The sequence below is a fragment of the Poecilia formosa genome, unplaced genomic scaffold (assembly GCF_000485575.1).
Source record: "Poecilia formosa unplaced genomic scaffold, Poecilia_formosa-5.1.2 Scaffold178, whole genome shotgun sequence".
NCBI lineage: Eukaryota > Metazoa > Chordata > Actinopteri > Cyprinodontiformes > Poeciliidae > Poecilia > Poecilia formosa.
Window position 1 is genome coordinate 1,307,584 of NW_006800117.1, and position 22,882 is coordinate 1,330,465.

A 22,882-nucleotide genomic window follows, 5' to 3' on the forward strand; every position below is an offset into this window, starting at 1 on the left:
CGAGATAGCGATCGAATTTTTTTTTTTCCTGCATGATAGCAATGCGGTTCCGTACTTTGACCCTGAAAAGGCCAGATCAACATAAACCTTTTCCAACACTGCAAAAACACTAAATTTTACCAAACATTTCTGGACACAAGTAACATTTTAGCCAGATATAGAATCTTGTTTTCAGTCAACTATTCAGATTATCTCTCTTATAATGTGGAAAAATGTCTTATTATAAGTTAAATAATCTGTTTGTGCATCACTATGATGAAAGCAACAAACTACGGAGCCGGGTTTGTGTGATTGACAGTTTATGGCAGACAGAAACTTAAAGCTTCCTGTGTTGCTAATTTCACCCTGAAAATTGAAAACTAAATGCGGATATCCTTTCTGAAGCACCAAAACAAGTGAAAAAGTAACAGAATTCAAGCCAAGACTTCAGCAAGAACTTCTCACCTGGTTCAACCTCCAAAGAGCGACTGTCAATCTCGATGTCAAGCCGATTAGACGCGGCGCTGCACAAGTCCTCCAGCACACAGCGCACGGCTTCTGTGACGTTGTTCGGCACCGGCTTGTCCAGTTTCATCCTGCTGTTCACCACAACACTGCCGTTCCTGAAGTTGAGAATCTCCAGCTGCTTAAATCCAGTCAGATTGGACTGTAAATATGGCAGAAGCTGTGCAAAGACAGAGGGGGACAGATTCATCAGCTGCTGCTTCTCAGATGTTAATTACAGGATTAGTGCTGCAAAAATCAATTTGCTGCAGGAAACAGATTTTAGCTGTTAAAAAAATAAGTTTTACTTTGTCTATGAAAATTTAAATTAATAAACAAAGCTAAATTTGTTAGAGTCGACTAAAAAAACTTAATTATCTTCTGATTTTATTCTCCTTTAGTGACAGCGCTCAAGTTTTATTATTCAGGTCACATATAAGAGTGAATTCTATGAATAGTTTGTAATTAAATTTTGATGTGAGCATGAAAGGATGAGTTTCTGTCACTGATTCTACAATTAGATGCAGAACAAAATTGGAGTTTTGGTTTCTAAGCACCGGTGCCGCGAAAATGCTAATCCTTCAAATTATAAAAACGGTGAAAGGATAAAATAGTTTAATAAAAAGAATGTGTATTGCAAGTAAACAGAAAACTAATCCACCATAAGACTGTCCTACATTTATACTAAGAGGTTTGCAGGAGCAGAGTCACTCAGTTAACTGTAGGTTTAAAGCAACTAACAGAAAGAAAAGATGAATGATATTATCAGTGGTCAATATTTCCAGTAAGACGAAGGCAAACAGTTAAAGTAAGATTGAACAAAATAGGTTTTAAGAATTAATCTTTATTATGAACCAGAATGCTTCTGCTGAGGAAGTAAAATGGTCATTTATGGAGAGAGGCGTGTGAATGCTTTCTAAAATGATGGTTTGTGGAAATCAGCCATGACTCAGCGATTTGGATAAATTCAGGATCAGCTGATGACGCTCTGGCTGCCTTACGCCTAATATATGAGTAAGGTATTCCTCAGTACCCAGGTAATCTTAATTGATACATTATGCATTAATAATTACCTAAATCAGAAAGGAACTAATTCATCACTGTAACTGCGTCTACATTGATTGTGTAATTGCAAAATTTGACATTTCAATAATAAATTTGCTTAATGGAAACGCGCCAATTTTGAAAAACTCTTGTTTGTCAGTAAAGAGTTTTGGCAATGAGGTTGTTGTTGTTTGGCCGTATCAAAATGGGTTTATTTCACAAAACTGCAATGGAAACACTTTTTCGCATCACGCGAGTCACATGATCAACAACCAGACGAAACCAACGAAGAAGAAGACGACAGGAACTAGTATGAGGATGATGACGCCGCGTGTTTTTAACGGCTTAATGCGTGAACAAACTTATACACGTGATTTTAATTATATTTTATTGTACAGAGGCATACAGATCTTTTTATTAAAGATCAGATTTTCCCCATTTGACTCAACTGTTCATGCTTCTCCTTTATTTGTGATTTTTTTGTGTTATTGTGACTATTTTTGTCTGCAGAACACTTGGACAAAAGTTCTGCATAACTGTAGAGATGTTTGTGTTGGAAAATAGTTTTCCTTCTGTAGCCAAGCAATGAGACACAGTCTGCTTCATCTAATTTAGTCATTTATCTCTTTCTTGCAACCTAAATATTTCGTGTGCATGCCTCGTAGTCGTTCATGTGAATAAGATAAGGGACCCAAGACAAATAAAATAGTCAGGCTCTGCACAGCAGCATCGCTATCTAAATCTAACTGGATTAACTTGACGCAGAGACTAAATTACATTATAAATGTATCAAATTCTAATGGAATAATTTAAAGTTGCTACTTCAAACACCCAAAGCAGTAAAATTACTTTTGACTCCAATTTAATTTAAACTTTAAATTTAAATATATTTGACTATAACTTGGACATACAGTGACTTACAAAACTGTTCATCTCCCTTCAGACTTCAGGGTTTAGTTTTCCTGGACCGGAAGGAGGTGAAAGACGGTTTTCAATGTTTTTCAAAGAAAAAACAGGGAAATGTTGGACCCCAAAGTTTAGATGGACCGATTGGGGTTTCATCTGATAGCTAGTTAGCTAACCAGCTGAGCTTTGGTTCCCTGCAGCTCCTCCAGAGTCTCCTCTTGGCTTCTCCTCTGATTAAAGCTCTTCTTATTCAGACTGTCAGTTCAGATCAGGGGTGTCCAAAGTGTGGCTCGGGGGCCACTGGCAGCCCCTGGACTGACTGTGTGTGGCCCCAAACTTCATTTCAAGATATAAATTTGACCCGAGGCTCAGGCGTTCAAAATGATCTCAAAGTAAAACCTTCCAACAATGAAAGAATACTGGCTACAACTCAAAGTGTTTGTCTTTAAATAACCATGTTTTTTCCATTCTGTTGCCAGGACCAGTTTCACTTGCTGCACTCATATCTGTTTTTAATTCATTTAATAAACTTGGCTAAATACAGCAAACATTTTACAAGAAAAATTGACTCAAATCCGGATATTATTGATCAGAAATGACTAAATTGTGTTTTTTTAATAATGCAAATCTGTAGAACCTTTTAAAGTTTTGGATCTAGAATAATTAATGTGTCCTTTTCCAGGAACAAATCTAATACTTTGTTTAATTAAAGCATTGCATGCTTAGTTTATTTTTAATAGATAAACTATTTTTTTAGCACTCAATTTTTTTTAGCCTTGACAAAAATGTTTTGACCCTTACAAGTAACTTTTCAGTTAGATACAAGAGCTTGTTCTAATGATTTAATTCCTTAATACTGATGAAAAACTTCTAGTTCCACCGGTGGATTATTTCACCTATAGCACGGAAAAAATGACGTTAGAAGTGAAATAACAATATTAAGGGCTTATTAACTTAAAGCCAGCTCTCACATCTTGCTAAAAAGTCACTTGCAAGTTATTTTTATCTCATTTCAAGAGTAATAGTTGGTAGAAACTCGGCCAAACATATTTGGTAAGATTTTGTGTTTTTGCAGTGTGGAAAGCCAAACTGTGGAGGAACTGATGCAGGAAATCAGACAGCTAAAGAAACGGCGCTCCATCAGGGTCATTGATCTGAATGGCTTCCAAGTTCAGCTCAGATGAAACTGCTGCAGCGTGAGGGGAAGAGATTACGCTGCTTTAGCAGGCCTGAGCGGCGGAGGAGTGATAAGAAGCCTTAAGGAGCTCTGCTCAGGACAGGTGAGCACCAATCACCTGCCAACTTCACACAGACCCACGGCTCTGACAGCTGCAGCTGCAACCAGCAGGGAACCACTTGCAAACAGTTTACAAACACAATCATTTTAAAGGATCTCTCTACTGCAAACCACAGAACTTCTACATCCATGACTTGATGGTTCATAAAAAGTTACGCATGTATCTACTGGTTCTGTTAAAACCAACAGGCCTGGTGCCGATGTCACTGAAGAGTCACAATGATTACTAACCATGTTTATTTTCATTCAATGTGAAGAAAAAAACACTTTCTGAACTCCATGTCCAATTTCTTTTGGTTGCTTCACAAACCAGTAGGTACAGGAGTAATCCGAGCTACAATGGGCCGATAAAACATACATGTACACACATATGAGCATTCAGTCTGTTTAAATGGGCTCATTAACATGATACTCAGCAGTTCGTTATGATTTCTGATGAAATCAGGTTGGATCGTTTAAGAGAAATGAGAAGTCGCCCATTTAAAGGAGAACATAGCTGCGTTTCCATTGACCTTAAACAAATTGGAATCACAAAATAAATTCAATTAATGGAAAAAGTTTTTGCACGATGATGAGGTGTTTTTTTCTGCTGTATTGAAATTACTTTGATTTGCAAAACTGCGACTGAAACACTTTTGCATCACATAAGTCATGTGATCAACAACCAGATGTTACTACTGGTGGAAACCACAAAGAAGACAACATGAAGTGGAAGGAGGATGAAGAGGCCGCATGTTTTTAACAACGTATCATGTTAACTTACTCAAATGAGATTTTAACTGTGTGTCTTACTTAATGGAGAAACAGCAATTGAAAAATTATTAGCAGAATATCAACAAAGTTTTGTACACATTTGCAATGGAAACGCAGAATATATTGGTAACTCTCAGAGCGGCAAATACTTACCGGATCAAACATCTGAAATCTAGTTTTGCCAGGAAGCTCAACAAATTAGTTAACAAGCAAAATCCAAGGTTTGAGCAACCACTAAAAATTGGAGATGGAGTGTTGCTTTTATCAGTTATACATTACTTTCTGCTTTCCTTTCAATAGTTTCTCTGCAGACAAGACAAGTTACCCTCAAATCCAGCTCAACACATTGGTGACAGTCCACCATTTATCCTTTGTTTCAATGCATCTGCTCATTTTAAACATGCATGTATGCCAACATACCAAACCCTAATGCAGATTGTTAAATACAGTTTAATAAAAATAAATAAATAAAAATAACTGATGTTAAAAACTAAAAGTGACTTGATTGTTTTTATTCCGTTTCCTGTGGTACTTTCGGTGACGTTGCATCCAGATGTCAACATAAACACACTAAGGAGATTGAAACCAGCATTAGCACAGAGTGTGTGATGCAGGAGTTGACGAGAACTCCTCTAAGCTGCTTACTCCACGTCACAAACCGAAGACTAAAACAGGAAAAGGTCTCCTGACCTCCATGCATAAACTAACTCTGCTTTAGCAAAACAAAAGCATAAATCAGCAAAACATCCCAAAAGTGCTCACAAAGCTTTTTAACTTACTATTCTAAGCCAAACTGATTCATGTGGTTTATATTTACAGCATCAGACATGCAAATAATGTAACATCCGAAATGTGAAGCCATGCTGCATTTTTGTCTGTATAAGTAGTAAAATAAACTCCACAACTGAATAGAGACAATGTTTAAATTGCATTTAGTCATTTAACAGATGCTACGACTAAGAAGCAACATTCAGCATAAACTTTTAATGCTTTATATGTTTCCTAGCACCACATTATGATACATAAAAGCTGAAGTAGCAAAATAACTAATAAGAAAATAAAAACTCAATAGTTTTGTCTGTAATATTGAGACTTAAAGGATTATTTTCCTTTTTTGCAATGCTATAAAATTGCTTCTGCAGCACAGAGTGGAAAGCGCTCATTGGGTATATCAAAGGAAAACCCAGAACGTCCTGGATTGTATAAAATAAGTTTAATCAAAGATCCAGGAAAGTAACCAGTAAAATGTAAATGTGCCCAATAAATTCAAGGAAAACACAGTTTATGTTTCAGATTTCAATGAATTTATCCAGCAAGTTAAAGGCAGAAAACCATCATGTTGTCAATAAAGGTACAATAAATTCAAGGAAAGTTCCAGAAAGTAACCAGTAAGTTCCATACTAGAACGTAGTCAGGAAATGTCAGTAGTGTTGCATAAAGTAACTATGAAGTTTTAAAAAGTACTGGTTAAGTTTTAGGAAAGTAATCAGTGAGTTCCATGAAAAATCCACGAATATATGCTGTAAAATTTTGGAAAAAATGCGCAGTCAGGTCTGTGAGATTTCTGTAAAGGTACGGCATAACTCCCAGAAAAAAGTTACAAGGAAGTTCAATGCAAGCAAGCAGTAAGTTCACGGAAAGTTCAGGAAAGTAACAAGTAAGTTTTGAGAAAATAACTGTTAATGTCCTGAAAAATATTATTTTGATTTTAAAAAACCGTTATGATATCCACCAAGTGCAGGAAAATAACCAGGAAGTTTTGAGAAAACGCCCAGCAGAATAGAATTTTCTAAAATGTGTTTTAAAAAGTACCAGTAGGTTTCCAAAGAAATTTCCAGTATATTCTGGGAAAATGTCAAAAAGAAATCCAGGGAAGTTTTATACCCTCTGAAAGACGGAGAGAAGTTATCGAAAAATAGCCAGCAAGTTTTGGTGAAAAAGTCCTGGAAAGTTTTGGAAAGTAAGGTTGTAAAAGTTTCAGTAAAGCGGCCTCTAAAATCTGTTTTATGAGATGCTACTGAAAAATGCAGGTTGCACAGAATCACGGCTACAACCACTTTTAATCTCACTGGTGATTTGTGTGAAAAACAAACTTTTCCTTTAAGAAATAAAGAAATTTTTCATTTCTTAATTTTCTTGCCACATCTGACGAGCAAAACTGATACGATTCGGGCGTTTTGTTAGAATTTAACGCTTGTTAAAGTTGTGTTTTGTATTGACCAGTTAATATGTTCTCACCTGTTTTCTGTACTGCACACACACAGTGAAGATGAGAGAAAGGATCAAATCAAATATTCGACCCGTTTGTTTAGACATCAACACTCTGGACTAACATTGCACACGTTAAGCTTTCAGTGGCTGAGCCACAAAGCAGAAACCCGTTTCCTAAAAGCTTTTCCTTTTAAGTTAAATCTTCTGGTGCTGACCTTTCACCAGATCTGTCTTACTTTCAGAGTATTTACATAAATACTCAGAGCATGTTTGGGACCAGGCAAAGCCTTTCTAAGGCTAAACCATTTTGTCCTCATTTTCCCTCCTAACAATGTGTGCTAGATAATAACTTTAAAATTACCAATTGAAACGCTGCTTAGAAACTCAGAAAATAAAAATATCTTACAAAGCTGCCACAAACCAAACTCTAAGAGCGCAAAGCTAAAAAAAGTAAAATAAATCTCTGTTCACAGTTGAGCAACGTTTTGAGTTGCAGACTTTTAGTTATGTAAAAGTCCTGCAGACTGGATTTATCCTGTTTGGCTTTGCAGCCTGTGAATTTCCTCTCATATCCACTTACGACTTACATCATTTCAAAAAAATCACACACAAAGAAAAATGCAAACAGATTTTACAAGAACGTGTGCTATTTTAAAAACACAAAGAAACATGAATACAGACAAGCAAGTCAGCAGCACAAACTGAATGTTAGTGAAATATTTTCAGGACAGATTAAAAAAAAGATGAACTGCAGTGTGACTCAAAAGATTAAGGCAAAAAGCATAAAGATGAGAAGTACAGAAAAGAATAATGTTTTACAGTATGGAAATGTGAAATGTTAGGAAGATCAGGTGCTTCTGGTTTTACGTACTGCATTTGGACGCTGTTAGTGAACAAACTGAGGAGGAGGAGCTCCAGCATGGAAACAGATAAAAAGATACCGGTATGGAGGCTAACGTTGTCTGTCTCCCCAGCCCAGATTTAATGGAAGCTCCAGGGTTTGGCTGGTTTCTGGACCCAAAGTGCTGAGTCTAAGTGAAACAGAACAATTTCACCACAAGTGTTTCCACACCGTCAACACGGCGGCTCCTCTGGAACAAACGTGTTAACATACTGCAGGTTTTCGGTTTGAAGACGTCTTTTACCAAACAAAAACAAACAGCAACAATGTATTCGCTTTTCCATGTTCATGCTGTGAGGATAAGGCTTACTGCACAGCACACAGAGCATCTCGTCTGTTCCTGTTTTTCCTCCATAAAAATGTTAAGAAGTGGTGCAACAACTGCAACATTTTTAGTTAAGATGGAGTGTTAGGGTCATAGTAAGAAAAACAATGAAAAAAAAATTTAATTATAAGAATAAAATCGAAATAATACAAGAATAGAGTCGTAATTATTAGAATAAAGTCATATTAATGTGAGAATGAAGTCATTTGTCAAAATATGATTGTCATTTTAAAGTCAAAACAATGAGAATAAAGTCACAATACAATAAAAAGTAACAATATTTCAAAACGCATTAATAATATTACCATTATTGTTATTTGTGATGATAATAACACCAGAATAATGTCATATTATGACTTTGTTCTGGTGATATATGTACTTAATTCTGATCATTTTTCATGATTTTCTTAGCACGGCCATATTTAGTCAGTCGTATTTATTACATTTTGCCTGGTTTCATAATATAAAGTAGGACAGTGAAGCATGCAGGAGCATTATATCCATCACAAAGGCTTGAGTACCTACCAGTTCCAGGAAGGTATTCTCCAGTGACTTATACTCTGGGGAGCTCTTGTTGAACAGGTCGTCAGTAAACATCATGTTAGTGACTCTCAAGCTAAAGAAAACCACCAACTCTTTGCTCTGCTCCACAGCTGTCATCATAGGTGTGCTGGCCTGTCTCATCGCCGGCGCGGCTGTTGATCCGTACGGACCTTCATCAGATTCTGACGCAAAGCCGCTCCCGCTCTCCTCTTCCTGTTGCTCTGTCACTCCGTCTGCGGTGTGTGAATAATCTCCAGGAGCGGTTTGGGTGACCGCGGTCAGATCCAATTGACCTTCCCCTCCGTCCTCAGGGGACGGTAAAGGCTCCACGTCTGCTTCAGGTTCGCTGCCCTGGATGGCGTCCTCACCAGATGATCGAGTGGAAACCGGGTCAGCGGGATCTGTGGGTGGATCCAGGTTCACCTCAGCAGTTTGATCTCCTTTAGGCCTGGAGCTTGAACTTCCCACCAGCTCCTGATCTGGTGAAAAGAAACAAAACAGCAGAGGGGTGGCATTAACATTTCTATATCCAAAAACACATTAAAGTTACATTTTTGTACTTCCATTTGTGTTTCTACTGAAACCGTCACAAGGGCTTTACAAAAACCACCAAGATGTTTTTGGCAATAAGATGTTTTGGTGTTGAGCCACATTCGAATGGCACTGCACCGTTACCTAGCAACCCCAACTAAGCCCAGCCCGTTACCTAGCAACCCAAGCATAACTCCAGGTCATTTGGTCAGCTGGTTTTACCATTGTATGTGCTGTACAATGGCTGCTGGAAAGACAAGTGTTTTGTTGTTGACTTACCATCCAGAAACCACTTGCTGCATTTTTGTTGGTTGTGCAGGAGGCTCCACTTTTGCTTTTCAAAGATGTATGGTTGTATAATTGTGCATCTGTTTGCAGCCATTTTCATGTGAGTGTAAACGTTGAGTTGGCCAGTCAACATAGTATATCAATTTGTGATTACACACCTACATGTACAGTTTGTGCAACAAGAAGTTATTGTTTTACTCGTAGTTTCAGTTTTATAACTGTTGTGTTTTGCTAACTTTGTTTCTGACTCAGCTCAGAAAGCACACAGGACAGTAGATTTTAAACTGCTGCCTTCTGGACACAGTGAACATCATTAGCCGTGCCGCACCGCAGGCAGAGAACATGCTAGCAGACGTGAGCCCACCACTGGTCCTGGGATTTAAGAAGTGAGACGTTTTCAAACATTTCTCAGGCAGAGGATTAAACTCATGTTCCAGTTTAACTTCTGAAACTGTTTGTGTAAGTTCTTAGATTTTTGGCTCTACATTATGAAGAAAACATTCAGGAAACTAAAGGCAGTTTGTTTGTTTTTGCATTTATAACAGTTTTAAAGGTTAATCAGTTTTTGTTACTGTGTTTCTAAACGTTCCTGAGTGTTAATTTCTGACTAGAGCTGTAGCTGCTTCCGTGCTTTTATTTATTTAAAATAAGTGTCCTAACTGTATGATTTATCCCTATTTTAATATAAATTATTCCTAAACATTAAATTTCACAACTCTGGCAGCTCATTTATCAAACATGACAAACTATTCTTTTTAATCTCAATCCAAACACTTGGTGCAGACTTTATTATATAAACACTGAACTGTGGAATATTAAAGTTTTATAGATTAACCATTTTTATTAAATGTGACATCTGAAGACGCACCATTTCTCTAAAGTTTGGGTCTCAGCCGTCAAGGTGGGAAATGTTGCTGAGACTTGATGAAATGCGCCTGTGCAGCGCAGCGTGACTCGGTGATGACTGGACCAGGGGCCGGCCGGCCCCCTGCTGCTGGAGCCTTTCCAAGGGTAAAGTGACAACACCAAGTCTAATCATGCTGTCATTTCTATTTCCTGGGTCAGTCAAGGTTGCATTTAGATGCTGTAACTTTATAAGGTTATTTTTTACAAACTCTTAAGTTTGTGTCCTTCCCAGAAACTGTGACAGAAACATCTGACTTGATTTCTGTCGGATGTTCAGGAGGAAGATATGGGACCATAAAATAGAAAATACAGACTTTAAAAGTGCTCCCTGTAAAAAACTAAAGTCATTTAGGTACAGCTGAAATACTAAAAATAATAAAGTTATTATAAAAAGTGTTCCTTTCTTCATCTGTTGTCTTTGTTTTGATCATTTAGAGATTCAGCAGCATCTTTTTAAAAGTCATAAAATATTTATCTGACGGTTTTTAAAGTGTTCATTTTATCCATCACTGGTCTTAAATTTCACATAATTTGTGTCCTATTTATTTTTCATTATCTGTGTAATGTGAGCAATCATTTGCTGTGTTGCTGCATCCTGCCTGAAGGATTAGAGTGTTTTTATGCCGTGGAAACTGTGAGGCTCACAGTGGGAGGCACCAAACAGCCTGTGAAAGAAATGTGCCCATAAATCTGTCTTATTGTTGTTTGTTTTATCTAGCCCCTTTTCCTTCAGGAGCTTTTATATTTATTTACATTTTTGGGTATTTTCACAGCTGATAGTCCAGTACAGTTAGATCTGGGACCAAAATTGCAGCATTTGTTATATTTTCAGACGCTGTGGTTCTTTTTCTCACAGACTGAGCCAAACCAGCCAAATCCTTTAAAAATATGTTCCCCTCCTCGCCTGTGGGGGCGCTGCATCAAGAACCAATGAAGAAAACAACATGAAAACCTCTAAAGAAAACACTGATCGCAACTTCTTTCTTCACAAAAATGTAAACAAAAATAGAGTAGCGTTAAGATTTTAGCAGTTGTAGGATTTCTCTTTTGTCCACGAGTCATTTCTCATCATTAGCACGTTTTTTTTATTTTATTGTATTTACCCACAATGCACTGCGCTGTAGCCCACTTCCTGCTTTTGTAGCGATCCCCAGTTCACATATACATTCAAACCGAACCAGAGTTCACTTCATTCGAACCAAGACGTAGGCATTAAATGGACCGGATTCACTTTTTCTGGAGTTTGATTTTGCGTTCACACCAAACCAAACAAACCAGACTTCTAGACAAACAAACTGGAGTTTGATTAAAATGGACTAAACAGGGCTGGTGCGAATTAACTTTGCTTAAACCTGTTTCATGTAACAATTTGCTGAATATGAAACATGTTAAAATTTCACCTTTACAGCCCAAAAGCAAATGGGCACCAACTAAAATGCACCAAGAGAAAGAAATGTTTAGCCTAAGATAATAGCCTATTCTAAGATAATTTAATGAGTTCTTATAGGTCTGAGGTTTAAATACTAATGATTTTACAAACACGATTAATTTAACCAGGTGGAACTTGTAGAAACTTTGCTGCTTTTCTGCAGCTGGTTTCCGATTTACTCCTTTATGTTTGGATGTTTTTATTTAACTCTGCAGATCCGCAGCCAACAGCTCGAAACACGGAGCCAACACAACGACGGCTGAGTGCGGTTTTCATTTCCAGAGCTCTTCTAATTACCTATCAATAGCTTTAAATGGAGTCTACACCACAGTTTAGTGTGTGGTTAATCAATAAAGCTTTAAATTTTTAAACTTGGCTCTCCTTGACATTCTGCTTTATAAGCTGGATTCACCGGAAGAAGGGTCATCGTCTGTCACCTCAGAGCCTCGGAGTCTCACTCACCTCCATCTTCACCTCCATCACCCAGTGGAGTCTCCTCTTCCCCCATTCCCTCCTCTTCCTCCTCTGTGGGTTTTTCTTCTGCAGCTGCCATTGAAGGAGTCCCACCAGTAAAGCTAGAGCTGGTCTTTGGGAGGATGGTGGGGATAAAAGGCACAAAGGTGTTTGTTTTTGGTCTGACAGTAGCTGAATCCCTCAGCTTGTTTTCCAAAACTCCCACAGTGGGGAATAAAGTTTGGGTGGGTGGGCTGGCATCTTCTGGTTCCTGTGTGGACATGGAGTCCACCACCGGATAAACCATGGTCACTGCAAAATAACAGCAACAGCTAGAAGCCATTTCATGGTAAGACAAAACAAAAGCAACGTTTACGTTTATTTAGAGGAAAAAATGTTAATTAAATTAATTTCATTTCCAAGTTAAACATTAAACTCAAGTGATTCAGTTCTAATAACAGCAGATTTTATATAAAGGCCCTGAAAACGGAGCTTTTATTTTGATATTCCACTTCCGCTTATCAGCAAGCCAATTCCCATATAATCTATTTAGTTTGAAAATTAAATGTGAGGCTTGGAAAAATATTTAGTTGTGAAATAAAATGTTTTGAAAATTATTTATTTAGCAAGATAAATATTGAATTTGGAGCTAAATAACGTTTTCCAACAAAATATGATGTTGAAGCATATTATGCCAACGATCTTTTAATAAGCAACATTTTTAGTTAGCAAAAACAAAATTTAGTTTGTACACCAAATATTTACTTTGAAAGCTAAATATTGAACTTACTCATACATTTAATTTGAACTAAATATTTAGTTTGTGAAATAAATGTTTAGTTTGAAAATCTGACATCTGTATGAATAACATGGTGAAAATATGACTTTGAAACATGTTTTTCTCTCCGACAGACTAAATAAACCAAAACTATTTCTGTTAATGTTCTGCTGTGTAACTTTACAAACTCATCCCATAATAACCATCAGACTAAAAATGATTACCAGCCTGGAAGCTGAGCGTCTGTATGTCCAGCAGCAGCGTCGGCTCCTGCTTCAAGGCCGTAACGATGATGCGCTTCAGTTTCGGGGCCTTCGCGTCTTCGTTTGTCTCTTTTCCTTCTTCCATCTCCAGACTGTCACCGTCCAGCTCCGTTTCTCCGTTAAAGACAACAGCGTAGCGCACAGAGAGATCCTCTGAGCTAATCAACACAAATAAAATCCGTTAGGAAGACTCAGAACAGCCTGAATGTTCTGCAAAAATCAGTCCAACATTTTCAAATCTCTGTTGATGTTCGCATTGTGCTGCTATTATTTGGTCAATTTCATCTAATATTGTTTAACAAGCGCTCAGCATCATTTTGTTGGACCAGTAATCAATCATAAGTTAGATCAAAACAAAGAGCAAACATGCTAGCGTTAGCCTAGCATTAAATTCTCTGTTGTTGCATGAAAATATCTTTATAAACAAAAGGTTTTCCGCTGCTTATAAAGATATAATACCAATACTAATGAACACCATATAACATGTTATTTATCGACTTCAAAATGTTTTAAGTTTCAAATAGGGACTTAAAGTTACAGTCAAAAATAAAAAACAATCATTTGGGTTATTTTTAGCCTTCCATGTGAAAAATAAATAGGTTCAATTTTATGAATATTTTACCAGGTTATTCATGAGTTTATAAATAAAACAGTTCCAAGAAAAATGTTTTATCAAGCTAAATATTTGGTTCCAAATAAATGTTACTTATTTAGTTTACAAAGCATATTTAGTTTAAACTAAATATTTAAATTGCTTAATAACCCAAATTATTGCTGTTAATTTCTGACTGTTTAGCTCTTTGTCAAATGCCCATTTTTGTATAATTCAAACTGGTATCAGGAAATTCAGATGGGGAAACCCTAAAATTCAATAAACTTGATCAAAGCAAAGTAATTCATCAATTAGGTCATTAATTTAGATTATGCAACATATTTAACCCTAAACTGTTGGAAAACCTGCATATTTCCCCAAACTAAGTCATATTTATAAAGGAAATGCAGTTGAGTTGACAGTTGGACCCACAAAACAGAAGAAGAAATAACTATAAACACATTTTATTTATTTTAGTTGATTTGTTTCCAAGACATTTATTAAACTCACCGAAATCCAAGAACACGTATTTCTTTGAATCCTGGAACTTTTTCAAACACATGAACCATCTGCAAAGAAAAGAAAAAGTTCTGTCTGCATGTTCAGTTTTAATCATCTTACAAGTAAATTAGAATGAATGGAAATATAAATAAAAAGTTTATTTATTACCAATTCATTTAAAGAAAATGAATCTTATGTTATTATGTTTTCTTCTTGGCAGAGTGATATGTTTAAAGGATTTACACTGCAAAAACAAAAAGTTTACAGAGTATTTGTGTCTATTTCTACTTTTTGTGTCTATATTCAGGAATTATTTATTATTATTTTGCTGAAAAGTTTTACATTATTTTTGTCATAATTCAAGTGTACTAAAAACATTTGTAAAAACTAGACAAAAAATCTTGTTTTTGCAGTGAACAATCCTGATTTCTGTTCTGCTCTTAGTCACTCATCTGTTAGCACTCCTTAGTTTAGATGCTAAAGGTTGAATTAAAGCTGTTGAATCAATCGGGGAAAGGTTTCCTCCTAAGAGTACAATAAAATCTGGCATTTCCCTCCTGCGTTGTTATTCAACCCTCCCTGGGAGAGCCGGCGCTGCTGCTGGAGCGACCGCAGGCTGCCGCCGTTTGCATAAAGGTGAAGACAACAGCTGGGAGGAGGACTGCTGACATTTGCTGCAGGCGGCTGATCTCACCTTGTCTCTGAGCTCTCTGGTGACGCCGTTGTAATGCGGCGCTGCGGGGTTGCTAAGCATTTCGCTGTATGTCGGGTCAGACACGGTGATGCTGAACTCAACAATGTATTCCTCGTAGTTCTCCTTAACCAGGTCTTTAGCCTGGGGAGCGAAAAGATGCAAACAGTTTAGGTATTTCTGGAAAACTGACGGTGAATTCTGATGGTGGATTTACCTCGTCAGTTTCTGCTGGAAGCAGAATGGGAGAAGGAGTCCAAGTGCCTGAAATTAAAGACGTTAACAGAAAACCTCCACAGATTTACAGAATATGGTTTAGTGAATGAAGGCAGGACTTACATTCACTGCTTGGCTCTTCTTTAGCTGCAACAAACCTGCAAGGAAACAGAACATCTCTTTTACTGTGACATTTTTATTTAGGTGTTTTTCTGAATATGTAACAATTTGTACAGTGTTGCACAGAGAGAAAATAAAATTACACATTTAACAGGGTTTTGTTTTGGATGTGAAGTTTGTTTATTCTTTTAATTTATTTCTTTTAGTCAAGAGGTTGCTTCTCCAGATATATTGTTGTATTTTAAGTTTTTTTACGCTGCTCTTGACAGTTGGTGGTTACTTGTAAGAAGATATTATTCTTGAAATTTTTGGGAAAAGTTGGCCAGATTATCATTATATGTTTTCATCTACGGTGGCCCGATTGCTCTGTCAGAAGTCTGTGAGGTGCAATAAATACAATTAATATGTAATTAATGTAGCTTTTTCTAAAACATTCTTTAACTTAACTTTATGTTGGTTCCCAATAAATCCAAATCATGTGTAATATACAAAAATCTCCTGCTACTTCATTTAATTTGTGGTAAAGATAAAGACTGATCCTTGATACTTTTGACATATAAGACAAATTTAGGTAAAAACATTGACATAATTCTACATATCTAATATAATATTCAGAGGATGATGCACCAACCCTTCACTTTCAGTCTCTTTTACTCTCTGAAATGAAAAGAAAAAGAAAGTGGAATCCATAAAAGTTTCATTTTACTGTTAAAGGTAAACAAGTTGTGATGAAATGTGAGTCTGCATTGCTCACTCTGGCCACCAGGTCCAGATGCTCCTGAGAGCTGCTGAAGTTCTGGGCCAGGTCATCCATGCACAGGTTCTGATGCTGGCAGGTGAACACCCAGGTCCGGTACTCCTCCGGCGCCGGGACTCGGTCCAAGAAGATCCGGAACGCTTCCCAGATCGCTTCCTGACAAACTGACGGCAAAATCCTTGGTGTAAAACAAAGAATCCTCAAAAAGCAGGACTAACCGAGGCTCAAACTGTTCACTGCAAAACAGAGTCCAACCCGGTTGTTTTGATTCTAGTTAGAATATTTTAGCAAACTTCAAATAAAACTAAGTTACCAGAAAATCAGTTTTGTTTTATCTCAAGTTTTCCAAGACATTTGCACTAGAACTTTACAAAAATACTTGGCAAGATTTGGTGTTTTTACAATCAGGAAACTAAAGAGTAACTACTGAAATTACTTCTCTAGAATAAATCAGAATATGACAGAAATAATTACTGCTGTTCACGAAAAGCAAGAATTCAGTTAATCTGAAAATGGTTAAATTATATAACTCTGCTTATTAAAACAATATGAAAGCTGACTTATTTTCAGCTTACATTCTATGATCATTTTTCTTCACGTCTCCCAAAGGGTGAACTGTACATCTACGGCTTGTTGACGATGTTTTAGTGAGTCTTTGGAGCAGAGGGCCAGTAAAGCAGCCACATGTTTCAGCCTGTAATGAGCGCCACATTGTCCAACCCGACGCCTGAGGGAAATGTTTCTGCCACAAACCCATTTGAAACGATGCCATTACCTCTAATAGAACAATTTAATCTGTCTCACATTGAAATGACATGCTGCAGCAGCTGCTGGGATGACTTTGACAACAAGCCATTTGCAACCGTCGCATCCCCGTTTAGTTCCTCTAAAACACCCACAATGCATGTTGGAGGATGTTTGTGTGTTTCGTCAATAATTCAAGTGTCTCTGTTGAATTTTATCAGCAGCATTTTTATTTTGAAAACCATCTGAGTTGACTGTGGCATCATAAAAATGCTTTATAATGAGTTTTTTGAGCAGCCGGGTCATGATTTTATATAAAATTCATTTTAACAGTCAAAGCGGATTGACCTCTGAGTTTGTAGTAGGCCCTGTGGCTGCCAATGACGGTTTTCATCGTCTCCTGGGGACACACTTTGACGCCTGTGGTGTGGACGGCGGACCTCTTCACCCGCTGTCCGTCCTGCTCGGATCGGACGTTGGTCGCATGCCTGATGGGTCGGGAAGCTTCCAGAAAATGCCGGTACTTCACGTCTCTGAGCCCAGAAAAGTTTATGTCATTCAGTTCTGCAGGAGGAGAGACAAAAGAGGAGGCAGGAATGTTTCAACAAAACACAGGATAATTACAGCAAACGTTGGTTATTCTGAACAGGCTGTCATGTTTATGTCAGTTATTTGAGGATAATTACAAAGTAAACACAACGTGAAGTTTGGGCAAAGTCTTTCTGGGAACATTTCTGCTATTATTTTATGTACTTGAATGGAGATTTCGTATTGTTGTTGGTTTATCCCATGAGCTCTTTGGACCTTAAACAATTAGCATTTTCACATAACAAATGCAGTTTTTTTGCATTGGATTTCCAAAGAGAATGACACAAAAAGTACCAGTACCTTGTTTTAAAACTTTGGAACCAAAGTGCTTTTCAAAAAAACAAAACCAATTATCTTTAAATCCTGAAAAGAGAAATAAAATGTTTCCACAGTTGTCTAAAAAGTTGTTTCAAAATGTTATGTGATATTTGCAACTCTAACTGAGTCTTATTTGGTTCACTGCAAAAACACAAAATCTTACCAAGTATTTTTGGTTAGTTTCTGTTGCAAATAACTTTGTTCACTGAAAATAAGACAAAACTAACTTACAAGTAACTTCTCATTAATATACAAGAGTCAATAATTCCTTAATATTAATGAAAAGCTCTCGTAACAAGTAAAATAATCTGCCAGTGGAACTAGTACTTTTGTTTTATCAACCTGTCAGACTACAGGTCCACCAAAAAAATCGGCCCGATTTGTTTAATTTTGGGAGATCGGTGATTGGCCGATACTTACATGTGAAACTGATCTCATTTACCTCAGCAAAGGTCTGAAAATCAACCACTGCCTGCAGCCATCACCATCTTCAACAACTCTGAAGAATCTGAACTGATGAGCTACAACATTTAGTTTCCCTTTGGGATAAATAAAGTACGTTTGAATTTGGATTTTTGCAGTGAGCGAGGTTTGACTAACAAACCGGACCATCAGGTAATCGACCAGAAAACTATTCTAAACTATTCCAGACATCTCAGGTCTTCTGGTTCTGGTTCTGGTTCTGGTTCTGGTCTGCATCACCAGAACCAAACATGGAGAAGCAGCATTCAGCTTCTATGCTCCTCTAATCTGGAACAAACTTCCAGAAAACAGCAAAAATGCTGGAACACTGAGTTCCTCTGGAGCTCCAGGCTGTTTTTCAGACGGACTTATCCCAATATCCCAAATCTTTTGGTAACACGTTGCCGAGTCGCACCATAATTAAACACAAACCTCCTGCATTGATTTCTTAAAGTAATTATATCCAAAAACGCACAAAACAGCAAAAGTGGCAAATGAAAAGGTTTGTGGACTCTGGGTTTGTTTTTCTCATGTGAGCAGAGATAAATCTGACGTTAATCATCATGGCAAACAGGATGTTGTTTCTACGTCAGAACTGGGTTTTCAACATGTGGGAACATTCAGCCGCCATTTTCTTCTCAAAGCGTGAAACAGTAAAAATACAGACACAGGCTTTAAATAAGAGACACCGTTTGTGGGAACTTTAACATCTCAAAGCTGCTTTTGTCTCTTCGTCTTTCCTTTAAGTTGAAAAAAAAGTTTATCTACGACGGTGGACCAAATGAAGTTTAAACTAAAAGTTTAAATTACAGGAGTGAGTATTAAGACATTAGCCTTTGTGTGTCCCGTAGCGTCAGGACCGGGTCAGCCAAGGCTCACTATCTGTAAGGAGTATTTAATTTGCTCCGGAGTTAATCCAACAAAGTGACTTATGGCGTTTGCTGAGCAGTGTTACTCTCTGCTGCTTCCTTTGTGAATGTGTCTCAACAGCATTTTAACGTTTGCAGCGAAACATTTACTGGACTAAATGTGTGTTTGGTTTCAGGTGCAAAGTCATTTAAAAACTTTTAGGTATGGAAAGTTTGGAGCTGATGGTTTGTGGTTGGAAGAAGTTATGAAAAAGTGCAAAAAAAAAATGAAAATGAAAAATGTAACACTTTGTCTTGGGGTGAAAGAACAGCTGCTACTTGACTCTTTTGGCATTTTTGACAAAATACAGCAACAAAAATGTTTTTAATGTTATTTTTCTCCGACATCATTTTTAGACAATTACATTTTGTGCCTTTCTGTGTTTTAAATACTTTTTTTTTTTGCTAATTGACTTTTGTTTTACATCCCTTAAAATGTGCTTGACATTTTTCTAATACATGTTACAACCAAAGTAATTCAAAGAAACAAGGAAATCAACACAACTGACTGAAAATACCAAAGACATGAATAAAAGGTGCAGAAACAACCCAAAAGTCAAAATAAACCAATTTTTGTTTATTTATGTTTATTTGATGGGAAAAATCTCCTAATAAGTGAAATAATCCCAGTGGAACAAGCACTTCTTCTCAGGATTAAATGATTTACCTAAAACTATCTCCGATATCTTTCTGAAAAGTTATTTGTAAATTAGTTTTGCCTTATTTCAAGTCGGAGATATTTGCACTAATAACTAGACTAAAATACTTGGTACGATTTTGTGAGTGAAGCAGACAAAGAAGTGGAAAATGGAAGCAGCATCTCAAATCGAGAGCTGATTGTCAGAGAGATGCTTCACATAATGCAGCCTGAATTACAGATTAAATTACCTAAAAATAAAAAGCTATTTTTTTACCTTCAGAAGCTCTGCCAGAGCTTCTGTTGTTCAGCAGAGTAATTTTGCAGCGTAACAAAAGCCAGCGTGACGATCCGAAACGTGTGGGCCGGCCGCCTTGTTGAATAATTTTGGCCTGATTGTGACGCCAGCTGGCAAATCTTCCAGGACTTCTTAAGACAATAAGCCAGGATTTATGAGCCCCAAAACGCAGACTGGAGGTCACTGCACCCAAATAACAAACTATCATCGCTCCTGGATTAGGAAACTGAGAGAAGGCTGAAGACAAACCACAGGAATAAGTGTAAATTACATAATTACAGCTCTGTCACAGTTTGTTGCCAGATTAAGATGCTGGATTTCAAAAGGAACGAAAAGAAAGTCAACTTTATTATTTTATCCAAAAAAACACATTTTTCTCTTTTAAGTGCAGTAAATAACTTATTACACTTAAAATAAGATAAAACTAACCTGTAACTGACTTTTCAGCAACATATAGGAGCTCGTTTAAGTCAATAATTCCTGAATATTGATGAAAACGTTGTGGTTCCATTAGCAGATTATTTTGAAAAGAATCTGACAATGGATTCAGTCATTTCTGCGATTTTAAGTTATTGACTTCCAACAAGCTCCACTATCTTGCCGGAAAGTTATTTGTAAGTTAGTTTTGTTTTATTTTAAATGTACTGAGACATTTGCACTAGAAACTAGACCAAAAATCCTTGGTAAGATTTTGTGTTTTTGCAGTTTGTGATTCACAAAAAGGCTGTAAACAAACAGAACAATGAATTTAAAACAATTCAATACATTTTATATTTAAACAAAAATAGGTTTGTGCATAAACATTTGTAACTTTTTATCAGTATTAGGTTGGCTTAGCTGCCTGGTTTTTACTTAAATAGAAAAATATTAAAGAATTATTCAGACTGCAGACAGAGGCTGCGTGGCGGCGCAGAGAGACGCACTTTACCAACAAAGATGAACAATTTAAAGACATTTTAAAACTGATTTTGAATTGATTCAGAATCCCCAGCACCAGGAATTGTGATTTATTTTTTACTGCACCTTTATTTTCTGTCAAATGAAAAGCTGATAAGTGGCTCAATGCAATCCACTGTCGCCACATGCTTGCTCCAAAGGAGGGATTGCTGAAGGTCTGTGAATCGGCTTCCTCTGATGGAAAACATTTTATATCAGCCGTCATGAACTGAATTTAACTGCTTTAGGAGATACCAATAAAATGAGCCGAATTAAATTAGATTTAGACTGAAGGCAATCTCTGTCTCTTCAATTAACTTTTGCTCAGGCGGAGTATTTCTGGAGTTCATCATATCAGCCTATTCTCTAAGCTAATAAAAATAAATTGTTTTTGTGTGCATCATTGCTCAACCCTGAATCAGCTTTCACTTTTAACTTTTCAGTGCAGAAGAAAGATTTTAAACATCGTTTTCTTTATCTTTTAGCAATTTCTCTGACTTTTTTAGTTTGTACATAATTCTAATGTTTTACATTCTGTAAAATCCTTGCTTCTATATTCTACATCTATATTTTATTTATGTTACACATTTATTTTTTTATTCTTCCTCTGTGTTTCTCCATGTCTGTAGGTGAAGAATGAATATTTTGATTCCTTGACTTTGACTTTACTGTTAAAGAAAACTTTTTAAACGAGGTGTCCTAATAAAATCCAAACACTAAAACAGAATTACAAGATTAGATGAAGACAGAACTTTAACATTCAGGTCAAATAAAAATATATATAATTTTATGCAGCTAATATAGTTTAATTGGCTGGGGTCTACTCTGTAGATTCATAGAAAACTAATATTCATTGATTTGGTTTCAAGTCAGCTGCAGATGTATTATACAAAGTTTGCACGTCTTTTTTACTTCCCTTTGGTATCTCCTGCTGTTCTCAAAACAGCCCAAGTGCTAAAATAGAAAAATATCACCCAGTTATTTTTTGGTAATAAGTAAATGATGTTTTTTGGTATGTGGAAAATGAGTCATTTCAAAAACATCTGGTTTGTAACACGTCAAAGCAGCATGCACTGTCCCTCACCTAGCAACCCTAGGGAAGCCCAGGCCTGTTACCTAGCAACCCAAGTTGAGCTCCTGCTCATTTGTTCAGCTGGTTTTACAGTGTATGACCTGTACAATGGCTGCTGGAAAAGACAAATGTTTATTTGTTGACTTACTATGCAGAAACCACTTGCTGCATTCTTGTTGGTTGTGCAGGAGGCTCTACTTCTGCTTTTCAAAGATGTATGGTTGTATAATTACATTAATTTAAAGTGACAGGAGGCCCTAAAACAAACTATTGTGAAAGGAGCTTGAAACGGGCAGAACTGAGAAAACTAAAGTCTCATTATCCAAGAATGATTTTGTGCAAAAAATGTAATGAACATGTTTTGTGTAGAGGTAACCTAACCTGTTCGAGGAAGCATAAAAGGTCACCTTTAAGACAATTTCCGCCTGCTTAGGGCCGGTCAGCTGAGTCCCTTCAACAAATCATTTTTTTAGCCCTATAAAGCACCAGGACTCCCTCTGGTCTCCCTAAGCTGGCGGCTGTCGCACACATGCAGGGACACAAGGCACAGCAGGAGGGACTGTTAGCGAGGGGACATCGCCTGAAAAAGGCCCCACTAGAGAATTACAAGCCAGAAAAGATTAGCGTCCTGCAACAGTGAGAACAAAATGGCTTTTGTTTGCTTTCGGATAATGAGCTCACCCCGGGGCACATCGCACCGAGCGAGGCAAACGGAAAACATTTTGCTCTGCTAAAACTCTCCATCCTGGTGAACAACTCTCATATGTCAGGCTGATTGACAGAAAATGTTCATGACCTTAAAAACTGATTGCGAGCAGTTTGACATTTGCTTGACATCCAAAAATCTAATATCTCCCTAAGATGGAGCTGACATTTTGGACTTGTGATGTTTACTTACTATTTTATTGACACAAACATGCCTGAGCTGGGC

The 22,882-nt window shown here is 37.0% G+C and overlaps 1 protein-coding gene across 10 annotated transcripts in view; it reads right to left on the bottom strand.

Moving 5' to 3' along the window:
* Nucleotides 1-22,882, bottom strand: part of impg1b (interphotoreceptor matrix proteoglycan 1b) — a 32,183-nt gene that overhangs the window by 7,996 nt on the left and 1,305 nt on the right. For 3 of the 10 annotated variants that reach the window (XM_007565544.2, XM_016678264.1, XM_016678266.1), the window contains exons 2-13: nucleotides 17,081-17,296; nucleotides 15,986-16,152; nucleotides 15,863-15,888; nucleotides 15,235-15,269; nucleotides 15,113-15,159; nucleotides 14,899-15,039; nucleotides 14,214-14,272; nucleotides 13,073-13,269; nucleotides 12,080-12,382; nucleotides 8,446-8,942; nucleotides 7,636-7,725; nucleotides 445-664 (exon numbers count right to left, since the gene is read on the bottom strand). In XM_007565544.2, the coding sequence (XP_007565606.2) occupies nucleotides 445-664; nucleotides 7,636-7,725; nucleotides 8,446-8,942; nucleotides 12,080-12,382; nucleotides 13,073-13,269; nucleotides 14,214-14,272; nucleotides 14,899-15,039; nucleotides 15,113-15,159; nucleotides 15,235-15,269; nucleotides 15,863-15,888; nucleotides 15,986-16,152; nucleotides 17,081-17,296 (1,998 nt within the window). Of the gene's footprint in view, nucleotides 1-444; nucleotides 665-7,635; nucleotides 7,726-8,445; nucleotides 8,943-12,079; nucleotides 12,383-13,072; nucleotides 13,270-14,213; nucleotides 14,273-14,898; nucleotides 15,040-15,112; nucleotides 15,160-15,234; nucleotides 15,270-15,862; nucleotides 15,889-15,985; nucleotides 16,153-17,080; nucleotides 17,297-19,922; nucleotides 20,233-22,882 lie in introns of those variants that run through there. The other 7 variants (XR_001663855.1, XM_016678265.1, XM_016678262.1 and 4 more) reach the window with 6 other exon arrangements.